Source organism: Wasmannia auropunctata, unplaced genomic scaffold, assembly GCF_000956235.1.
Source record: "Wasmannia auropunctata unplaced genomic scaffold, wasmannia.A_1.0 LD336026.1, whole genome shotgun sequence".
NCBI lineage: Eukaryota > Metazoa > Arthropoda > Insecta > Hymenoptera > Formicidae > Wasmannia > Wasmannia auropunctata.
Genome location: NW_012026864.1, coordinates 2,564,943 through 2,585,941, shown reverse-complemented (window position 1 = coordinate 2,585,941; position 20,999 = coordinate 2,564,943). Strand labels below are relative to the sequence as shown.

The 20,999-nt window shown below is 39.4% G+C and overlaps 3 protein-coding genes and 1 long non-coding RNA gene across 13 annotated transcripts in view; 2 read left to right on the top strand and 2 right to left on the bottom strand.

Moving 5' to 3' along the window:
• Positions 1 to 284: 284 nt before the first annotated feature.
• Positions 285 to 7,303, top strand: LOC105452851 (symplekin). Of its 2 annotated transcripts, none has more exons than XM_011694343.1 (16): positions 285 to 666; positions 1,213 to 1,409; positions 1,496 to 1,729; positions 1,808 to 2,094; positions 2,174 to 2,403; positions 2,499 to 2,681; positions 2,811 to 3,253; positions 3,346 to 3,618; positions 3,738 to 3,921; positions 4,028 to 4,269; positions 4,375 to 4,553; positions 4,640 to 4,800; positions 4,879 to 5,014; positions 5,115 to 5,479; positions 5,711 to 5,788; positions 5,911 to 7,303. In XM_011694343.1, the coding sequence occupies exons 1-16, from the start codon at positions 613 to 615 to the stop codon at positions 5,995 to 5,997; spliced, it is 3,333 nt and encodes a 1,110-aa protein (XP_011692645.1). In that variant the 5' UTR covers positions 285 to 612; the 3' UTR covers positions 5,998 to 7,303. The 2 variants fall into 2 exon arrangements, with proteins under 2 accessions (XP_011692645.1, XP_011692646.1); XM_011694344.1 differs by lacking the exon at positions 285 to 666 and adding an exon at positions 841 to 956.
• Positions 6,716 to 9,551, bottom strand: LOC105452852 (17-beta-hydroxysteroid dehydrogenase 13-like). 4 transcript variants are annotated; one of them, XM_011694346.1, is made up of 7 exons: positions 9,308 to 9,551; positions 8,823 to 8,999; positions 8,547 to 8,723; positions 8,321 to 8,467; positions 7,979 to 8,238; positions 7,740 to 7,865; positions 6,716 to 7,664 (listed from the first exon to the last, which is right to left on the bottom strand). In XM_011694346.1, the coding sequence occupies exons 2-7, from the start codon at positions 8,964 to 8,966 to the stop codon at positions 7,598 to 7,600; spliced, it is 921 nt and encodes a 306-aa protein (XP_011692648.1). In that variant the 5' UTR covers positions 8,967 to 8,999; positions 9,308 to 9,551; the 3' UTR covers positions 6,716 to 7,597. The 4 variants fall into 4 exon arrangements, with proteins under 4 accessions (XP_011692648.1, XP_011692649.1, XP_011692647.1 ...); XM_011694347.1 differs by having other exon boundaries at positions 9,323 to 9,551; XM_011694345.1 differs by lacking the exon at positions 9,308 to 9,551 and adding an exon at positions 9,160 to 9,287.
• A 3,700-nt stretch (positions 9,552 to 13,251) lies between these two features.
• On the bottom strand, positions 13,252 to 14,791 carry LOC105452850. 2 transcript variants are annotated; one of them, XR_974781.1, is made up of 3 exons: positions 14,643 to 14,791; positions 13,831 to 14,169; positions 13,252 to 13,433 (listed from the first exon to the last, which is right to left on the bottom strand). It is a non-coding gene; the product is annotated as an uncharacterized LOC105452850 (long non-coding RNA). The 2 variants fall into 2 exon arrangements; XR_974782.1 differs by having other exon boundaries at positions 13,252 to 13,424.
• Positions 14,792 to 20,094: 5,303 nt separating this feature from the next.
• Positions 20,095 to 20,999, top strand: part of LOC105452848 (leucine-rich repeat and immunoglobulin-like domain-containing nogo receptor-interacting protein 1) — an 86,909-nt gene continuing 86,004 nt past the window's right edge. Inside the window, exon 1 of one of the 5 annotated variants that reach the window (XM_011694336.1) lies at positions 20,095 to 20,240. The gene's annotated coding sequence lies outside the window, so the exon portion shown is untranslated. The other 4 variants (XM_011694339.1, XM_011694340.1, XM_011694337.1 and 1 more) reach the window with 4 other exon arrangements.

Below are 20,999 nucleotides of genomic sequence, written 5' to 3'. Positions count from 1 at the left end.
AAAATTATACAATGTACGTACATATTTAAAATACATTGATCTAATAATAAATCACAAAACCTCAATATATGCGGGCACTTTCATGCGTTAAGCAATTTATATGATTCCTTAACAAATAATTATGCATGTGTACACGATGTCGCAAGTGTATTGTACATTCTGAATCTGTAACATAACATGCATATTATATGTGATCGTAAAATATAGCAAATTAAGGGACGTTCAAATTCTTGCGCCCACACTCGCAGGAAAAACTCGTTGTTACCGACGTTACGGTTAAAATGCCAAGATGGCAGCGAGGTCGAAATTCGTAGAGCATCGCGGAACACTTGTCGTTTGATAACTCCGAATCGCGATATTCGTACCCGGACTGTCCCGGAGGATATTGTACGCCCGAGCGAGTAGAGGCTCGGACTCGTTTGCCGCGGCTAATATTCGGCTGATTCTCGGCTGATTGTCGTCAAGCCAAGGGGGTTGGGGGGCCTATGCGGCACACACGTGGCTCGAGATACATTCGCGCCTGACCGTATAATTTTCCGCGTTAGATCTCGTATACGCGCGCGATTCGCCGCTGTATACGATTTGCCGCTTTGAGTTTAACGTAAATTAACGATGGATCCACGCTTGCATAGAAGAGCCGAGGCGGAAAAGGCGCCGGGCGACTTGGTCAGTGGCCAGTTAACCTCAAAATTCCGTCCCCTTGTCGGCGGCGGCGACGCGCGGTTGTCGCCCGTTGGCGATCAACGACGAGACCGGCGGGTCTCGCCGTCCTGTTCGAGGACGCTTTTACGTCGGGAGAAAGGAACGCGAACGATTGCTCTCGCGGTCCATGTACTTTTGATAAAAATATCGCATCCTCGACGGCAAATTTTGTAGACTCGAACATGTTTTGCATATATTTTTATCTTTTTTGCGTCACTTGCTTCCGATGCCAGTAGTAAATTGTCATCAATATTGTAAACATTAAATGATAACGCTTTGCGAAAGAATTATTTTGATAATTTAATAGCAATTCTATGCGATACTTTTGTACGAAAACTGCCATTGGCAAAAAAATATTGTTGATAAAATGAAAGACAATGCTTCAACAAAATCAGATTACAAATACAAATAATTGGATGTAATACAAATTGTATTACATCCGAGTATTATCACAATAATCGAAAAATTCTATTACGAAACTTTTTTTTAATGTTTTCTATTCTCTTGCAGATTGTTGAATGGTTAAATGAGGCTTCCATGAGCCCCACCGAGGAAGTTAAGATCGCAAACATATGTAAAGTGCAGGAACTCTTGTTGAATAAAGAGCCACACTTGTTGGAGCATTATTTAAACGACATACTACAATTCTCGGTAGATAGAAGCGCCGAAGTTAGAAAGACCATTACAGGTTTCATCGAGGAATCCGGGTTATTATCAACAATACTCTTCTTTTTATTATCCAAATATCGTTTCTAGAAGTAGATATTGAATGTTTTACAATTGATTTTTACAGAATAAAATTTCCGGAGGTGATCCCTCGTACAGTGCAAGTACTCCTTAGATTGGCGTCTGACGAAACGTCAGTCGTAGCTAAACGAGCACTCAGAGCCAGCGGCAGAATTCTCAGAGCTGCTCTCAAATGGATCGCTAGTGCTAGTATCGTTACGACAGACATGGAGTTAGCGTGGACTCAGCTAAGTGCTCTTAAAGTTCAGATTATCAATATGATTGATAGCGACAACGACGGGTGAGTAGAATGAATGAAAGTAAACTCTCTTTCACATGGGCAATGGATCTAACGCCGTTGAAATGTTCGACATTTTAGAATAAGAACGCAAGCCGTAAAGTTTCTCGAGGGTGTGATTTTAATACAGACATATCCGGATCCCGACAGTCCAAAGAAGCCCGATGATTTTTCTCTCGAAGATATCCCGCTAACGTTGAAAATAGCTCGTAGACGGAAACTGGAGGAAGAAGCGAATCACGTTATGGATTTATTGATCAAGTTTCACGGATCTCCACACGTCAGCAGCGTCAATTTAATGACGTGTATGGGGTCCTTAGCGTTAATTGCTAAAATGAGACCGCAGTTTATGTCAAATGTAATTCAAGGTACACAATTTACTTTATATGTTATATACAATAATACATTCTGCATCTGAGATTTAATAATTTGTGTCACGATGCACAGCGTTGCAGAGGTTACAGCACGATCTACCGCCAACGCTGTCTGATTCTCAAGTAACCAGTGTACAGAAGCAATTGAAGCTCACACTTCTCGGATTGATGAAACATCCCGCTAGTATAGAGTATGCTTCAACCATAGCTAAACAATTAACTCAGCTTGGCGCGAAAGAGCAGGAAATTATTAAAGCTTATCCAAAACCAGAAGATGTCCGTCGGATAAAGAAGCGTCAACAGGTATATAAATATATATATATATATATATGTGTAAATTGCCAAATACATTTTTCGTTATACATATTATACTTAAAAGATTTGTTTGCTTATCAAAGGAGATAGCGGCTGCTACTGCTGCGAAACGAGTAAAAATTGAAGTGGCTCTAATTGATGAGGCAGAAGCGACACCAATTCCCGTTCCTCCGCCTAAATTGCCAGACCTAATTGAACTCTCCGAAAGTTTTATTGCCGAGAGGCTCAGTGTGGAAATTGCAACGGATTTAGTGATGGACAGTATGGTACGGTTATAAATATATATTATTTATATAAATACATTCTAAATATAAATTATAAATATAACTATATATAAAAAATTTAAATTTATCCAACGCGCCTTATTAAACGATTAAACTAAACTATTTTAATAGGCATGGGTTCCGGATACTATGACGACAATTTTTCAAAGAGAATATCAGCCCACGGCAACTACCGATATTAACATACAACGTCAAACAATTTCTAAACTTCTAGCGACACAAATCAAGCAGGCTAAAGCAAAGAAGAACAAGAAGGACAAGGAGGAGGATGCCGTGATGGAAGACTTGATCAAGAATCCCACCATTAGCGTAGCCGAGGCTAAGCGGGAACGTAAGCGTGAAAAAGATCGGGAGAAAGAGAAGGAAGCAAAAGCGTCGTTAGAGGCTCATGAGAAATCTCTCGCAAAAGCCAGAAATCGTTTGAAGGCGTTAAAATTGGTCGAAGTGACAAAACCACTTCCGAAGGAGACTAAAGAACGGATGTTACTGATGGCAGTCAACAGGATATTGCTTTCAGAAAAGACTGCGGTTCTTGGTGGTGTAGCCGCTGTAAGGTATAAATAAAAAAAAAACGGAGCATAATTTATACGTGTGAAGATTCTTAATACATGATATTTATCTTTATCTCTCTACACTTGCATTACAGATCCAAAATTCTAACTACGCTAGCAGCCACTTTCAATCCTTACATTAAGGAAGCTGTCTTACGTTATATCACCGACGACATGCGAAATCGATTAGATTTAGCGCTAGGTTGGTTGTACGAAGAGTACGCACTGCTACAAGGATTTCAAAGGCGGACTACATTGTGTACAAAACCACAAGAAGCTCCACATCAGGCATACAACTTCTTATTGTGCACTTTAGTTTCAGCTATTGATTTAATTCAGGGCAAGGATCGTGATGCTTTATTGTCCAGGTAAATTAATATTAAATTTATAAAGAAAAGCGTGTACGGAATGAAATCTAAAAGTATAAACATCTACATTAATCTGACTTTGCAAATGCACTCATTTTTTTCCCCCTTTTTTTTTAAAGGCTTTATTTGGAAGCGCCATTAATAACGGAAGATGCTGTAGAGGCTTTAAAAATGGTGTCGTCTGACGAAACTAGAGGTCTTGCACCGTTGCAGCTTCTGAAAGAAATGGTAGTGCGTAGACCAACCAAACAACTGGTGTTTTTAAATGTCTTATTGTGCCACACCGGACATGAAAACAATACGGTAAGATTAAAAATCATATAACTTATGACGCATTAAAAATATGTGTAATATGTAATATATAGATACCATATAAAGTAAAATTTTTTTTATACATTTTAATAAATAGATACGGGAAGCTGCAATACAATTAGTCTGTCAGTTATACAGCCGGGCAGAATTAAGTAAACTGATCGAGGAATATGCAGTTCTATATTTAGGCTTTTTACGCCTGCATAACCCACCGGAGATTGTTTTCGGACAAGACAGAGGCAGACCGCAAATCGAGAGCCAGTGGACCGATTCAACTACACGTGCCTGTCTAGGATTGTATCTTGCTCTTCTCAGTGAACATCAAGATCTCATTCACGAGTGAGTGATGAAATCAATTTCTTTTTTAATTTATTAAGTATATATAAGTATATTAAATGTATTTGTGTGAAAATCGTGTACTATACAATAATTGTATGTTAACAGATTAGCTAGAGTATATACGTCAATGGGAGCGGATGTGAAACGTATCGTATTGAGACTGGTAGAAGGGCCGGTGAGATCTTTAGGTATGGGTAGTCCACAGCTGCTCGCACTCGTCGAAAACTGTCCAAAGGGGTCCGAAACTTTAGTCACAAGGATCATACATATCCTTACAGAGAAGTGTATGTTCTTATTACTTTAAAATATGTATTTTTTTCAATTTGTTCTTTTTCTGTCGTTTTATATTTTGGTATATTTGTGTGTGCAGCTGCCCCAAGCGCAGAGTTGGTGGCCAGGGTACGCGAGTTATATCAGACTAGAGTTTCCGACGTCAGATTTTTAATTCCTGTCCTGAATGGACTCACGAAGAAAGAAGTGATCGCCGCATTACCAAAACTGATAAAATTAAATCCTATCGTCGTAAAGGAGGTAAATAATGCGTTAAACGTATTATTTTATTCGTTTGCTTTAAGCACGATTAAAACATAATAAATCTATTCTTTTCAGGTATTCAACAGATTACTCGGGACACACAATAACGACAGCGGGGTACCGCATACATCGCCTATTACGCCTGCGGAATTATTGATAGCTCTACATAATATAGATCCAAGCAAGGCTGAATTAAAGACCGTCATTAAAGGTAGATTATCCTACGTAAAGTACCTTTGTTTATACTAACTCGAAGGAAAGTTTGTCAGCATAAATTCTCACGGATATTTTTTTTCTTCTTTCGTTTGCAGCCACGTCTCTTTGTTTTGCCGAGAAACAAGCGTACACGCAGGAAACGGTCGCCGTTGTGATGCAACATCTTATGGAGATGACACCTTTACCGACGTTATTGATGCGCACGGTCATACAAAGTCTGGCCCTTTATCCCCGACTGAGTGGATTTGTCATGAATATACTCCAACGGCTGATTCTGAAGCAAGTGTGGAAGCAGCCCAAGGTGTGGGAAGGCTTCGTCAAGTGCTGCGAACGCACGCAGCCGCAAAGTTTCGCTGTTATTTTGCAATTACCACCGGCACAGTTAGCAGAGGCACTCCGAATGGCGAGCAATTTACGTGCTCCCTTGCTGGCCCATGTTGAAGCTTTTGCCGAGAATCAGGTAATTTCGTAGCACGTTTCAAAGCATATTTTTGCCACACATTTTGTGCCAAATATGGAGATGGAAGTTCTCTTTTTATATCATTGACATAAATTGAGCGCGATCTTTGTTATTAGATAAACGAATATTAAAATAAAATTATAAGCTAAAAACACACGATGCTCAATATATTAAAAATGGATGGTACTCTGTCAAGATTTAATATTGTATGTTTTTTTTTTGTTTTTTCAGAAAGCACACATTCCGCAATCAATAATGGATGTCATACAGGGTAAAGTGCCCTGTGACATGCACGATGAGTTTGATATTGTGAGTAAAGATGCCTGTATATAAAGGAACGATTTTTTGAGCCCTATCTTTATAATATAATTCTTTAAAATAAATACGCGGTATTTTCTCGAAAAAATATCTCTTCCATCAATTTCTTTCAGGCACCACCTGGTGATTATTCGAATGATCAAAAACCAGATACAATGGAAATTGATCTTTCGGAACCAGCCCCTCCCGGTTTAGATTAGCATAAAGTCATTCCAGTGTTAAGATCAGAAACGTCGTTGACCGGGTATTTTAATATTAACAAATTCGCTCTGTAAATATACAGTAAATTATTCTTTTTTTGCATCGCTATAAGCGATATTTAGTTACATATTTCGATGATAATAGTCCATATTTATATCTCCATTTGACGCTAAATATTTTAATCGGCTAATATTTAGCGTTAAATGAGTAAAAAAAAAAGATAAAATTATGAGACGATTTAATTCGAAATAACGCGATTTAAACAGCAAAAATAAGGATAGTTTCTCAGTATATATATATATATATTGTTTTTTTATAATTAGTTTGCCACTATATACTCTGTCATTAGTTTTATAAATTAATTTTATTTTCTGATCTTCAGTATAAACTAAACATATTATTTCGGTATTTAATATGACAGAATACACAGATACTATCTGACTTCTATATTTAATTAATATCTTAGTAACAATACAAAATATTATTGATAATTTTATAAAAATGTTGAAAAACATTTCAAAAAATTGTGAATTTGCTATGAATTACTCTTAATTTTGATTTAGATTCTAATTTTTATTTACATATGTATATATAAAGAGTATCAGAGTATCAATTGTGTACGTCAGCTAAAATACAATTTAATTTATCTGTTTTAAATCTATTTCACAAAATACATAAAATTTTAGGAAAGAAAAAACGATTGGACATATCCTCATATTATTTGACAGAAAATTTTTTTATTTATATTTAATATGCATGCCTTTTTTTAAATTTTATATAAGTGCGCTCTCGAACGATCATTTCGATTTGCATTTCTTTCTTGCCTGCTCGCTCATGTATTATAAACTAAACAACTTTGTTTTATAATACGTATCTGTTTAAAAATTACTGCATTGTGGATATCACAACAATATAATGTAATCATTAATTGGAATAACGGAATACATTATTTTATAATTATATATTATAATACATAATGTATTATAATTATATTATAATTAATTTCATGTATAGAAATTAAATCGCAAATCAGTCTCAATATTGCACATATGTATTGCTGTTGGTGCATAAAGACTAAATTACAAATCAGTTTTTACAATCAACATTACATATATGTATGTGTCAAATATACATTAAAAGTTAAAGTAATTGTGCTTAAGTTCAAAAAGGACAACGTATATGTGTAAACTCGAGTGCACTTACACGTCATACTATCATATGAAAGTAACAAACAATTCTTTTCGTGACAAACGTATATAATCTGCAAGTGTATAAAAAAGTAATAAAATATTTTTGTTACATAAATTCTCACATTTGTTGCATTCTTTCTCTTAAGAAGTAAGTAAAATATACATTATAGAAAATAATTTTACATGAATATAAAAAAGAATATCAACTGGAAATATATGCTTGCCGAGAAATTATGCAGCAAGAATTTTAAGATCGATGATAACCCGTTAAAAAATGAAACCATCACACCTTGAGAATATTTCAATGCCATCTTTGTGCGATTTGCACATACAATAGGTAATAAAATATATCTATAATTATTATAATAATATATCTATAATTGTAAGATATATTTACGCAAGGTCAACATTATGCAAAGTCAACTCCGGTATCTAGTAAATCACGTAACATAAAGGATGCCTTTTTTGGAAGAATTCTGAAAACGTAAAAAATTTATTAGATCTATCTTATCTCACGTATAGAAGAATAGGGATATGAGTGGCGATATTACCTAAGTACATGCCCGAGATAAAGCAGATATCCCGGTACACTGAACTCCGCATAGTTTCGGCGGACGCCGTCTAAGATTTGTCTAGCGGCTTCTGCGGCCGGCATTGTACCAAAGTAACTAGGTATTCTGCGAAACGCGTTATTGGAAGTCAGAATACTATACTTATCGGCAGGTAGATAACAATGAAAACAGACATATGTAAAAGATTGAGTGTACAGTTTGCAAAACCTATAAGTCACCTAAAACGTATATCTTTCGCGACTTCCGTCCCGACGATAAATGGATAAACGTGAACCAATGAAACGATGATGTTGCTGTTTGAGTGTCTTAATTCCATGTGCAAGGATTCTGCCAGCCCCTGGACCGCGAATTGCGCGGTGGACAAGGGCACCCGGGTTCCTCGACCGCTCGACCCGTTGGAGAGACCAGCGACGGAGGACAGGATTGTGACGTGTCCTTTACCAGCTTGTCGCATACACGGCAAAACTGAATCCAACAGCTGCAGAAGAATAGACACTGATTGTTACAACACAACGAGACTCTTACGTCAAGATATACATATATCGGAAAAACATGCTCACCCAAAAGTGACTGATGACCGACACGTCCATGGTGTCTCGTACTTCCGATTCTTGTATTAACGCACGTGGGCTGGGTAAGCCGCAACAGTGGAAAAGCATTGTAATGTTTCCCAACTCGATCTTAATAAGATTCACAATTTGGGCAACCTAAAATATCAGGGGACCAAAATAAGATTTACGATCGGGTGGCTTTTAAGAAGAGGAAGTGCAGTACGTTTGTACACACCGCATCTTTATTTCTCACGTCGCACTGGTAGCTCCTGCACACTCCGTGCAACTGCTGGCCACGTTGCACGGTGGCAGCGCAGGTTTCCGCATTGATGTCCACACAAGCGACCACGACGCCGAATTGGCACAGCTGCAGAGCAAGCTCCTTACCTATCCCACGTCCGGCGCCTACGACCTGCGAAATCACGACGCAGTTCCTAATTAATTCGCGACGTGAAAGAAGTTTTGTCACGACGTGAAGAAGGTATATATAAGTAGGAGCCACAACGTTTACCATCGCCACTTCATAGCTGAGACTCTTCAACGGCGGCGGTCTGAACATTCTGTAGACAGCGATCAGGATCGTGCAGCACACCCCGACGAGGAGTGTCACCAGGTCCAGCGCCAGGATGCACAACGAGTACACCCGCAGCAGCATCTCCGGCGGCCTAATATCTCCTATTAGCTTGCCCTACAAGTATATTGCATAACACTTGATTAACATTAGAGAGACGTGAGTCTGATCGTCTCACGCACGATTATTCTACTCGACGAGTAGTAGATCTCGCGACGGTAATTCGTGTGGAATTTCATGCCGACATTGCACGCCACACGTTATTACACATACGTACCATCCTCACTCGGAAATTGCTTATTTACCGCTAGAAATCGCGCGTAGTAGAATTTGAACGGGCCAAGAGTACCCGCGACGGCGTATATAAGTATACCTTTATATCGAGCGAGGTTCGTGAACTTTATATATATATATCGATAACGTACGTATCTCGCGCCTACCCGGCCGGCCAGGACGCAGTCCCTCGCATCGGCGTTATCTGAAATCCCCAATGAGGTCCAATGGAATTATCGAGCGCGAAAGGCGTTTACGCTCGATACGGAATGATTAGAATCAACTCTGAGATCGAGGTACATTTATACGTAGCCGATTAGACCTCGTCATCACTCGTCGTGTTCACCACGTCTAATCGGCGGCTGGCTAACTGGCCGCTCGCTATAGTGTCGTAACGCCTGCCGGATTCTTCAGCCGGTTGCTACGGCCCTCTGAGGAAGCTTCGGCAAAGCGTGTCTAATTGCAGTTCTACAATTATCATGCGGATTATCAGCGTGACTTCGCGCGCGATACCGATCTCCGTGCAACTTCTCGTCGCGCGATAAAAATAAGAATCGTCGCCGACAATCATATCTTAATTTGAACAACATATATAATTATAATTATTGTTTCCTGTGAAAAAAAAATGCTTATATAGTGTCTCATGTACTATTCTGATGTTTTTTAATTTACCTCAAACTTCTTCAAGTTTCATAAGTTTTCTTAGGAAATTATAGAAAAAAATGAATGAGAAAAACCTTAGAATATTTCAGAATGATTCGCATATTCATAATAAACAAAGAAAAAAATATAAACTTTCTCACTTCTAAAAAGTACGTGTGTATTTTTATTTATATTTTAAAAAATATGAAAATTTTTTTTTTTAATTTTTTATAAAATTATACAGAAATTCTGAAATTTATATAGAATACTTAAAATTACGCCAAAAATTCTAAGAAAAAATTTTAAAATTTATTGAGTACGATTGAATTCACAGTCTTATATAAGTGCCTCTCGTAATTAATGTATATTTAACACATGTGCCCGTCTGCACGTCAGTGCACTGTGCAGTGTGCGCATGCGTAGATTACAGATTGCGTTGCAGCTGATCCAGCCTCGGGAAAGTATTTTTCTGCAATTATCAGCCTGTTTATGAAAATTCGACAACCATGTGGTATGAAATAATTCCATCGATGCTGATAATAGGCTTGATACCCGTGTTACCTCAATGGGGAAGTTATTACGTAAATCAGTTCTTCCTGGGAAACGTAAGTACGCAAGTTTTGCTTGTGACATAACCTCTCGGCCTCAAACTTGCAACAATTGTAAACGTTAAATAGTAACAATAACTCAAGAAATTAAACTCTCTATTTATAAGAAGCTACTTTTTCATTAAAAAAAAAATTGGAACAATCCTTACGGATGTGTATGATTTTATGAGAAAAACCGATAACAGCCAGATATGTTAATTACGTCCAAAGAACTTGAAACCTGAAATCTGTAATTATAAATATGTTAATAACTTCCGAATTAAAGACACTTCTTATCTTTAGATAAACCAAAATAAAAAAATTTGTTATCACAAGATGTTTAATTAATAAAGCTTAGTTCATAAAATTCAAAAACTTGATTAAATAATGCTTTATATCAAATAAATATATCGTTATTGAATCCAAATTATTCATACATATATTATGTATTTTAATTTGGAATTATAGAATTATAGAATTATAGAATTTGATGTAATTCAAATATAATTCAGTCTGCATTTTATAATTGTTGCACTTATTTTGTGTAAGTGGAAAGTAGTTCCATTATATGCGTTTTAGTCTATACACTATTTAAAAAGCTAAATTTGCAAGAGACTTTGGAAAGTAATATGCGATGCAAATTGATTTGTATGGAATTGAGATATACTTTTTTGATTTCTTTTTTCCAGCCAATGCGTAGGGACATGAGAGACGTATGGGATCGTCATATGTTTACAAGAGATAGTCGCTTACATGGAGTCCCATGGAAACACACGGTAATTTGTTAATTAATATATTTATGTAAAATACGACATGTTTTATATACATTTAAATGTATGACTTTACTTATTCATGTTTAATCACGCTTGTTCATAGGGATTAGAGAATATTCCTGATGATTAAGGGTACAAAATACAATAAATGGATATAATTGTAGTAATATGATACAGCATATGGAATAGACAAATTATCATCCAATTGTAATTTAATATAATGAACATACAATATAATGAAGTGTATATATAAATACATTACACATTAAATATATACATATATATATATATATATATATATATATATATATATATAAATAATTTATGTGCATTACATATATCTCTTACCCATTATTTCTGGCTGTCTAAATGCAAAGATAATTTCACGGAATCTAGACGTTGACAAATAATTCACTATCGTTAATAAAAAAATAGATTGTGTAGAATTCAGACATTGCTAATTTTTTTATTTATGTGATTTATACACATGAGGTAGCTTAAATTGAATATCTATAAATATAAATTTAATTTGCGTTAAAATTTTACGTAATGGAGAAAAACTCAAATTTATATAATCCATGGATTAAATTTCATCCTGACGAACAGGAGAGAGTTAGCTATAGCCAGCTTAAATATTTCAATGTGAGTCGTAATAATTAATTCCACCAGCAAAGCAAACTCACTAAATTAATGAATTGTAAAATTACACTCGTCAGAGGATGTGGGACGGATTAGTTGCGCTTGCACGGATATCTTACGGTTGGAGAGACTGGAATCAGCGGGGTAACATTATCTCCATCCTGTGGCACCGTGCTACTCCTTAGCTAAGCGTTTCACGAATACGCCATACTTGTGCGCGGTATTGATAAGATAAGGGCGTAAATACCAAGTGGAAACTCCGTTCCCCGAAGTCTTGAGTGTGATATTTTCGGAAAATCAATAGTTAGCGGCACCCACGGTAATGTAACTTAGTTACTTTATCAAGTTAACGTACATGCAGTTCGAGCCTTAGATAAATAATGGGGCATGCCGCTCCCGCCGTACTTAGGGCGTGTGCCCTGTGTCAAGCATTTGACGGGTTTCAGCGAGATGTTTGAGAGATGCTGACGCGTAATTAATATTGACTCACGTCTGCATATATCTGCGTTTACCGTACTCTCAACCGTGATAAGGTGTATTCGTACGTCACGAATACAATCGTTTGAATACGATTATCCGTATTTATACACGTTAACAATGTCATTCGGCCCAGTAATATATTATCAAGAGAGATTCATTCTGTGAATTTTGACGGATATAATAGATCGTTGCACTGTTTTTTTTTCCGATTTACGGTTCTGAACGGAAAAAAAAAGATAGGAAAAAATATAGTGATGTACATCACTCGACTTAATTGTGGAAGCGTTTAATGTTGAAAGTTAGAACGTTAGTCTCTCGTTATATTTTTAGCGAAGAGCCGAGCCGCAGATTCGTCAAAGGACGCGCCATTAAAACGAGAGAGAGCGCATCTGATACGCTTACCGTTTTACTAAGTCTCTCTCTCTCTCTCTCTCTCTCTCTCAGAGAGAGAGAGAGAGAGAGAGCTACCTCTGGTATCCCATTTCTGTGGCCTGTCGTTTCTAAAAGACGTCGTTAAGAAATTTTACTTCAAAGCGACACATCTCTCGTCCGAGACGCTATAAGCGAGCTAGGTGGAAACTTTTCGACCCTCAAAATGAGAAAGTTTTAGACGTGTCTCTTTTTTTTCTTGCCTCGAACACGCGACATCACGAGGGCATTTACATTGCTAATGCGTGTGTACCTGTGTATGTGTGTACAGGGCAATAAGCTTAAACGTGGGTTTTTGTACGATAAACACGTGGATGACGACGATACGTCTCCTGGTATCCGCTATTTGAGCAACAAGTGTGCCGAAGGAGGGATTCGGGGAAGCGCGTTACTCTTCGTGCGATAAACTTTGACATCTGGGGATCGTTGGATTGACGGGAAATAATCACTGTCAAGAGCAGAAGGCGCAAATATTAATAAATTAACAGTCCCGAGAGAGGCCTCACAGCTTGTTCTTGAGTATATATTTCAGCCCTGATACAAATAGCATCTTATCTTGGACATCTTTTTCCCGTATATAACGTGCCAGACGAAACTTTTGAAAACACAATTTCTACTTTATTTTTCTTTTATAATCGATACGCTTTCTTCAATATAACTTCCTAAAATTATTCGCTCGATGTTCGAAAATATCACTCATCAGAAACGTATTTTGAAACCTGTAAATACTATATAAGCATGTATCGGTATATAATTAAAGTTTTATGATAACAATTATTGATCGGCAAACTATTGCTGACAATCTTTGCGAATTAATTCGCCAGAATTAGAGAGAGAGAAAGGGGAAGGGGGAAAAAGCCCGAAAAATAGAAAAGTGAAAAATAGATATAGCGATTTCATCTAAATTATTGTTATTTATATGATATTTATCGTCGCGCTCGATGGCGAGATACACAGAAGACATTTGTCAAAAATCACCCTTATACTATACCACGATATTGCCGCGAGACTGACGAGATTTAATAGACCGCGTCGCGAAGAAAATCTTTGCGCGAGATCGACCGCCCGGGATGACAGATTAAGAATTAATATCGCGAAAGTAGCCGGTGCCGTGAGGAATATTACCTTAGGTACGCGCGCACACGCGGAATGAAAATTCTCCGCTTGTCAGACTGCCAGCAGAGAAAGAAATATCCGGCGGGAGGGCAGCCTCTCCCGGTGCCGACAGGGAATTCTTATTTCCTTTTCTCCTCCACCTCCTTCTCTTCCTCTTCCACCTCTTCCTCCTCGTCGCGTAAAACGCGTTTTGCTATCCGTTTTACCCTCGGCGTGTTCAATATATATACCCCGGGGCAAAGACGCTTCCCGAAATTCACGCGGCACGCAGGGAAAAGAGGTTCCAGATGTGTTAAACGATGGTTTGCATCTTTTGTTTCTCGTCTTTTCCCCATTTCGTTTCGGACCCTAAAATATATAAGATCGACCGTCAAACTGGGTGAACCCTGATAATGTGCAGTAATGGCGAAGGTTGTCGATAGCGGTCTTCGAACACGGACATCTTTCTTAGGCCAGAAACACGAGACTTTTTAATAAAAAAAGGAGCTGTTATTCTAGAAAGAAATTCTAGGAGAACATTTTTTAATGATCCCATATGGAAGCTCTCCATATATGGAGAATTGAAACCAAGTCATCTCTTTTACGATTCTCAGAAATTGGTGTCAATTACAAAAGTGAAGCAAATTTACTAGGTGATGATGAATGTAAAATTATAAATGAAATTATAATTTTTACCAATTTTCGAGAACCGTAATAGACAGCTTGGTTTCAATTCACGCACGTTTTATGGAACCAACAATACACTCTTTCTTCGCAGCAAAATTGAATCGATCCCGTTGCTGTCTCGTCAATCCAAAATTGAAAAAAAAACACGTATTTACATCTGTGTCCTTTTGACTCTATGTTTCCGCGTAATTTCCAGCACGCACAGCTTCATTTCCAGCCGCTTACGAACGTATTGGGAAATTATTGACGGTATTTAGGTCGGTCGAACGAGAGTCGATCGACGATCGGTGATTAATACAAATTTGCAATCTGCAAGTTTATTAAACGTGAAATGAACCCGATCGGGGCGACTCGAAAAAAAAAAGGAAACGACCTGCGATAATTTCGCAGATGTTTTTCCCATCCGGCGTGAACCGCGCCGAGTGGCGCGCCGCCGCGGGCGCTATCGCGGTCGACGTGGGGTATTTAATCAAGTAGCGAGATTGATATTAAACACGTACGTACATACGTGCGGGGTAGTAATATGTCATAATGCGCGCAAGCTCCGCGAGGAAGAGATGCACCGTACACACACACACACACACACACACGCCGGCTGTGCCGTAAATAAATTACGCTTCGCAATTACACAAAGGGCGTAGCGATCCTCTCGTATCGACCTTCCACGAACTCCTCGTTATTGGCTCGTAAAAGGAGTCCCCTTTCCTTTCCCGAAAAACATTAAAGTCAGGGAACGAGTAGTAAAGCCAACGTGTATATCCCTTCCCTTCCCCTGTCCCTCCCGCAAGGATGTATTATTCATGCCTCTGTGCGAAGCCCTCTAAGGAAAAGTCCCTATGGAAGCGTCCCTATTTCGGCTCGTCATACGCCGAAGAATATATGCTCTCTGAACAAGTACGGAGGAAAGAAGAAGAAAAAAAGAACCGGCGAAGTATCGTCACGATGATCGAACATCACGCGTGATCGATTGTCTTTAGAAAGTTACGCTCATGTATTAACGTCAAGTGTTTTGATGGATGTGACCGATTCGTAAACAGTCGAACGTGCTTCCGCTAATAAACCTGTAAAAGCATAAAGCGCGAACAGCATTATATTGGCTAGCCTAATTACATTAACTGGTTACTTGTATCAACCGTCAAGTGTTCCGATGCGTGACGAATTTCGCGTAAACAATTCAAGTGTTTGCGCTGGCATGTATTTTAAAAGGGCGTAAATAGCGTCCTTTGTTAGTCGTCAATATTATTAATAATATAATAATTTTATTATTATTATTATCGAATATAATGATGACAATACCGTTACAATATTAACTACTATTTGATTTTATTCGATGAAAGTTCGCATTTTGGAAGAATCGAGATGGATATTTAGCGTCAAAATATATCTCTCCGATGCGCAAATTTCGGTTTAAATTTGCACGTGAGAGAAATCGATTTCGCTAATTCTATATTAAAGTGACAACGTAATTTAATTATTAAAATCCATTACTTTTTTTTTTTACCACCACCCCCTGTATACACGTCCGTTTACTTATACGCGGTGCTATAAATCCGGCAGTGGTAATACATGCATCAGTCTTCTCCACAATTATTATTAACGACATAATAAAATATGATGATTTACGGCAACACTATATAGCTTCCGACAACAACGCTCGGCCGCGAGAAAAAGCTATACAACTGTAAATCCTGCTTCCATCTGTACTTTATAAATCGTGGAAGAGCGCAATGTACCCGGAGTAAAATCGACAGAGAGCGGTCGCGATACGCGACATTAATCTTGGATTGCGAATAAGCGCGACGTCACCTCGCGACTTGGGGCGCGACGTCGTGTGACGCACCTTTCCGGCGTGGATTTTATTTTCCTTTTCTTTTTTTTTCTTTTTTTATTTTTTCGAAAAGTCGGGATTTCTTCCGAATCTCGCGGGAGAGAGCCGCGCGTCTCGATCGTCGTTACGGATTTCCATCCCGGGGAAATGGAACTTATCGATTCGCGCGCGCTTCGTTCATCCGCCTGTATACACGCGGACCAACAGAGACATCGACATCCCTCTAATCGCGCGTCTCTTGAAAAATCTATAAACAACGTCAATTTTTCATTATCAATCGCGAGCGCAGCTCTCCGAGTCGGCTTCCATTATTCCGGGCCCGCTGAATTCTTTAGATCCGACCTTTCGCATTATCGGCACCTAGCAAAGCATCGCGCCGACGTAAAAATCCTGCGCCGATGCTGCAATATTATCAGCGTCCCTCGTCCTGCAGCGCCCGTGTGCATACCGTGTGGAGGTTCTTTTGAGACGGGTCACTTCGCCGTCCGCTCGGAGGATTAATTACATGTCGCTTCGTCCCCACGAAAGTTACCCCCGGGGGGGAGGGGGTGGCTTCATTGCCAATTCCAATTCGAGAAAATCGTCGGGGAGTATCTACGGTATGCCCACGGTGTACACCGCTTGCGCAAAGTTGCTCTCCCCGAGTCCCGCTTCCTCGGACTTACCGCGCGAGTCCTTTGCGCCCGTCGTCGTCGCCGCCCGTTACTTTCCAACGCAAACGAACGCCTATCGCCCGATCCCTTTTAACGTCGACGACGTAATGCAATTCGCACGGGCGACGAAATTAAATGAAAAGCGGCACAGGCGAAGGAATTAATTTGATATCAAATATACAATTGTCCGACGGTGCGTGACACTCGCGAAAAGACCGTCCTCTCTCGTGCATGCATGACGGTCGTCGCGTTTTGCCGCGCGAGGATACGCGGAATAGTTGGCCGACGTTTGTTTGAAGTTTATCCAAAAGGTAATTCATTTTAACTGCTTTTTTTTCATCCGCAGGTGATCGCTTTTTGTTTCTAGTAGCGTCATAAATCACCGGCGCGATGTGAAACGTTAAATAAAAAGCCGTCTCTTGCATTCTGAGCTCTGTTGGAAATGCAATAATGTCTGGATTATAACATCGGGTAGTGAAGAGAACAATCGGAAGGGTAAAAGCGCTTGTTGTAACTCACAAAAGCATTTTGCAGTGTAGCGCGTATACACGTCATATTAATGTTGAATATATGTATAGCTTTTAAATGAATTCTAATTTATAAATATTTCGTCCTTCCCGACAAAATAATAACTAATTATCGGAAAAAATAATTATGTTTCATTATTTTTATATATTCTTTTATCCTCGTTTATTCTCTTTTCAGTATATACACATGTGCACATAAATATGTGCATATACAAATTTATTGTATATTCATATGTAATAAAGTACGGTTCGAAATGTTGTTAAATTTTTATGCGGCACATTTTTCGAACGGAAATTGGTTTGTTTGTTTTTTTCCACGTGTTCTCCTCAATTTTATTCGCTTGATAACGTTTTAAAAATCCTCTTCCGAAATATTTTCTTGGGAATTTATAGACGGTGGAGAGATACTCAGAGTGTGCAAGAAACGAATGGACCACCCTGCACCTAACAGGCTTTCGTGGCTAAAACCAAACAGAGGAAAACAATCGGGGTTAACGATGGAATGATTACCGCTTAAAATAAGTAACAATTTTTGCGTAACGAGGCAAAACAAGCGGGAAATAATTTATCAGCGGGTCTGTTTGCCCCGCGAGAGATCTCCAAGTCCGAGAAGCATTTCTCTCTCTCTCTTTCTCTCTCTCTCTCTCTCTCTCTCTCTCTCTCTCTCTCTCTCTCTGTCTGTCTCCCCCCCCCTTTTCTTTCTTTTTTTTCATAAGCTAACTTTCAATTTGCGGGTACGAAAGCGAGTACTGCGAATCTACATTCGCGGGGCGGCGCGGGCGGTGCCATCTTTGAAATCCATTTTCACGGATAAATGAAAACTTGCTGAACTTACATCTCGCGCCACTTTGCATACATCTGAAAAGTTTCGTGGAAAATTAAAATTTTCCCGCTGCCGCTCGGCTACCCGCGTACGAAATTTCAATTGGCTTGTCAGAAACGCGGCGCCCGGGTCCTGGACACCTGGATTTTAATTAATGCGGCAAATCAAGATCGTGCAGATAGATATCCCCCCCCTTAGATAGATTTTAAATTGTCATACTGTTAGATGATGTATAAGCGCGTATTATTATCCGTTATGAATTTCGCGGAAGATTTATGAAAACATTTCCGAAATTAATTGCTACATTAAATCGCGTATGACAGATATTATCGCCGTGGAAATGATTCACGCTCTGTCATTAATTATACAACAATTTGACGGTTGTCGTAATAGGCCGGGAGACGAAAAAAAAAGAGATCATTAAAAGTCCCTTGGAAAAGCCGCTTTGTTAGACACGGATTTCCTCGAATTCCAATTCCTGTCGATCTTTAACACTCAGCTGTGTGAAAGTTAATAGAAATAGATAACGGGCACGGAAGCTCCGATTCTTTTCATTTACGCTGGCGCCTCCAAATTTATCTTTATCGCTGCTGATGTATGTTTACGCGAAACACCCTATATGCATATCACATCCCTATATTTTCCGGGAACAAAATAAACAAAAAACTGTTATGAATGTAAATCCCCGACCCCCTGAACTGTTTTATGAACACTTCCGCTTCGAATTTCGTTTATTGCAAAATCGTTGTTGGCTGTCAACAACGCGGCAACAACGGCCGCTGGATTGCGTATCGCGAAATCCGTTCGTAAACACATCTCATTTTCGATATGCATAGAAAAATGTAACTTTGTACGCGCGTATCGGACGGGTAGAATTTGGAAACAAATTCTTCTACGGTTTCCATCACGTTGAAATTAATTTCAGAGATTTAGACGCCTGTCTGTTGAGCCAGGGTATACATAAAGATATATATAATAATAATATATCGAAATAATCCTATAAGAAGAACAATTAGTTCCAAATGTGACTCGAAGAGATTAACTCAAATAATTAAAATAACAAAATTGCCAGTCTAACTAATTGCATAAGAAACAAACAATTATATCATAACGGATTCTGTACGCAGAGAAAAAAATATTCTCGTGTGTAAGCAAGAAATTGTGTAATCTTCTTAGAAGATTTTAGTCTTGATTGAATTTTTATTGATGCTATTGAATTTCTATTGAAGTACCTCCCCTATTACTTTACGCAATTCAAGAGAAAGAGACTATAAAAATCTTCTATATGAAAACTATAGTATTCTTGCTTATATACGAGAACATTTATTTAATTCGTTTAAGAGAAATTTTTTTTCTGCTTAATAATTTATTTTTTCTTAAACACCGATCCGAATAAACCTCCGAAACAATTAATATTTATCTTCTGTTAGGTATCGTGAAAGGAATTCATTATAGATCGATGCGATCCGGCGCGACATATCGTCGCCGTGACGAGCATCAGTTTCATAACAAAGTGCGTAGAAAGATCTGCGTCTCTGAAATTTCCCGCGGCAAACAACCGCTTTGAGAGTCACTGGTCTAAACGACGTCCTGTCCTGCTGCCCTAAGTTATCAAACGATCCTCCCTCGAGTCAGCCCTTACACGCGGGGAGCGCCCTAACAACGGTGGCGCGTTAGGCCCGTGGGGAAGCGTAGGCTCGCCGGCCGAGCGTGACGGTGACGTGAGTCCGAACTCCGAGGGTGAAGAACGGCAGGCGCGCGGTGAGTCGCACAGTCGAGCGTGAGACTTGGTCCGAGTGGGTTGTGCACGCTTTCACTCTCCTCATTTTCCGAACGCGAGCTCCGTCTCCGATCGAGCCGATCGCGTCGTCGTTTCTACGTGGAATCCTCGTCGCCGAGAAAGGAGCAACCGAGCGATTCAGGTGCGAGAGATCTCATCTTTTACCGATCCTACGCCGCGCGCCTTTCCGAGAAAATCGGGTAGGAAAAAGCAACGGAGCAAGGAAGGAGCAGTCAGAGAGAGAAAGAGAGAGTTCGGCGAAGCCGCCGATCGAGGGAGTCCCGATCCCGCGGCGAGCGGCACTCGCAGTTGCGCGCGAGACGCCGTCGAGGTGACTTCGTACTCGTGCGAGATATAACGCTGCGGTGTCAGTATAGAGATCCGGTTGCGGAATTCTTACGTGTTCACGTGGAACTGATTTCAATATCGCCTTCAAGTTACGTGGATTTATTGTTACGAGGCGGATAGAAACGCGCGCGGGAATACACCTGTCGCGTCGGCGATTTTAACCTCCCGAGGCCTCGTCGGTAGGACGCTGTCAGTGTACGTGTTTACGTTACATTCGCACTTCTGTGACGTATGTCATTATTCATTTCTCGTTCCGCTCCGAGTTTATCCTGCTGGTGGACGCAGCGCCGACCGAGCGCCGATTTCTCAGATCGTCCCGACGTCAAGTCGGCGAGTAAAACGCCGAGAAATTGGCCTCTCTGCGGCTGCGGCAACGGATTCTCCATTTTGAAATTCTCGAGTTCTCGACGCGACCGAGTTCCCCACGGAGTTCACGCGGAATCTCGAAGAGATCCTGTTTGGAAAATATCGAATTTTTTTTTTCTCTATCCTTTTCAATGTTTTCTTCTTTTACTTTTACGAGTCGATCTTATCGATCGATATCGACAAGTCG

Excerpts from the sequence above, each read along its gene's own strand:
- LOC105452851 (XM_011694343.1), top strand. The coding sequence starts at position 613 with ATGGATCCACGCTTGCATAGAAGAGCCGAGGCGGAAAAGGCGCCGGGC. Across the intron at positions 3,619-3,737 it reads CGTGATGCTTTATTGTCCAG|GCTTTATTTGGAAGCGCCAT; the intron begins GTAAATTAATAT and ends TTTTTTTTAAAG. Across the intron at positions 5,015-5,114 it reads ATTAAAGACCGTCATTAAAG|CCACGTCTCTTTGTTTTGCC; the intron begins GTAGATTATCCT and ends TTTCGTTTGCAG.
- LOC105452852 (XM_011694345.1), bottom strand. Across the intron at positions 8,468-8,546 it reads ACGTGAGAAATAAAGATGCG|GTTGCCCAAATTGTGAATCT; the intron begins GTGTGTACAAAC and ends CTGATATTTTAG. Across the intron at positions 7,866-7,978 it reads GCGAAAGATATACGTTTTAG|AATACCTAGTTACTTTGGTA; the intron begins GTGACTTATAGG and ends CGCGTTTCGCAG.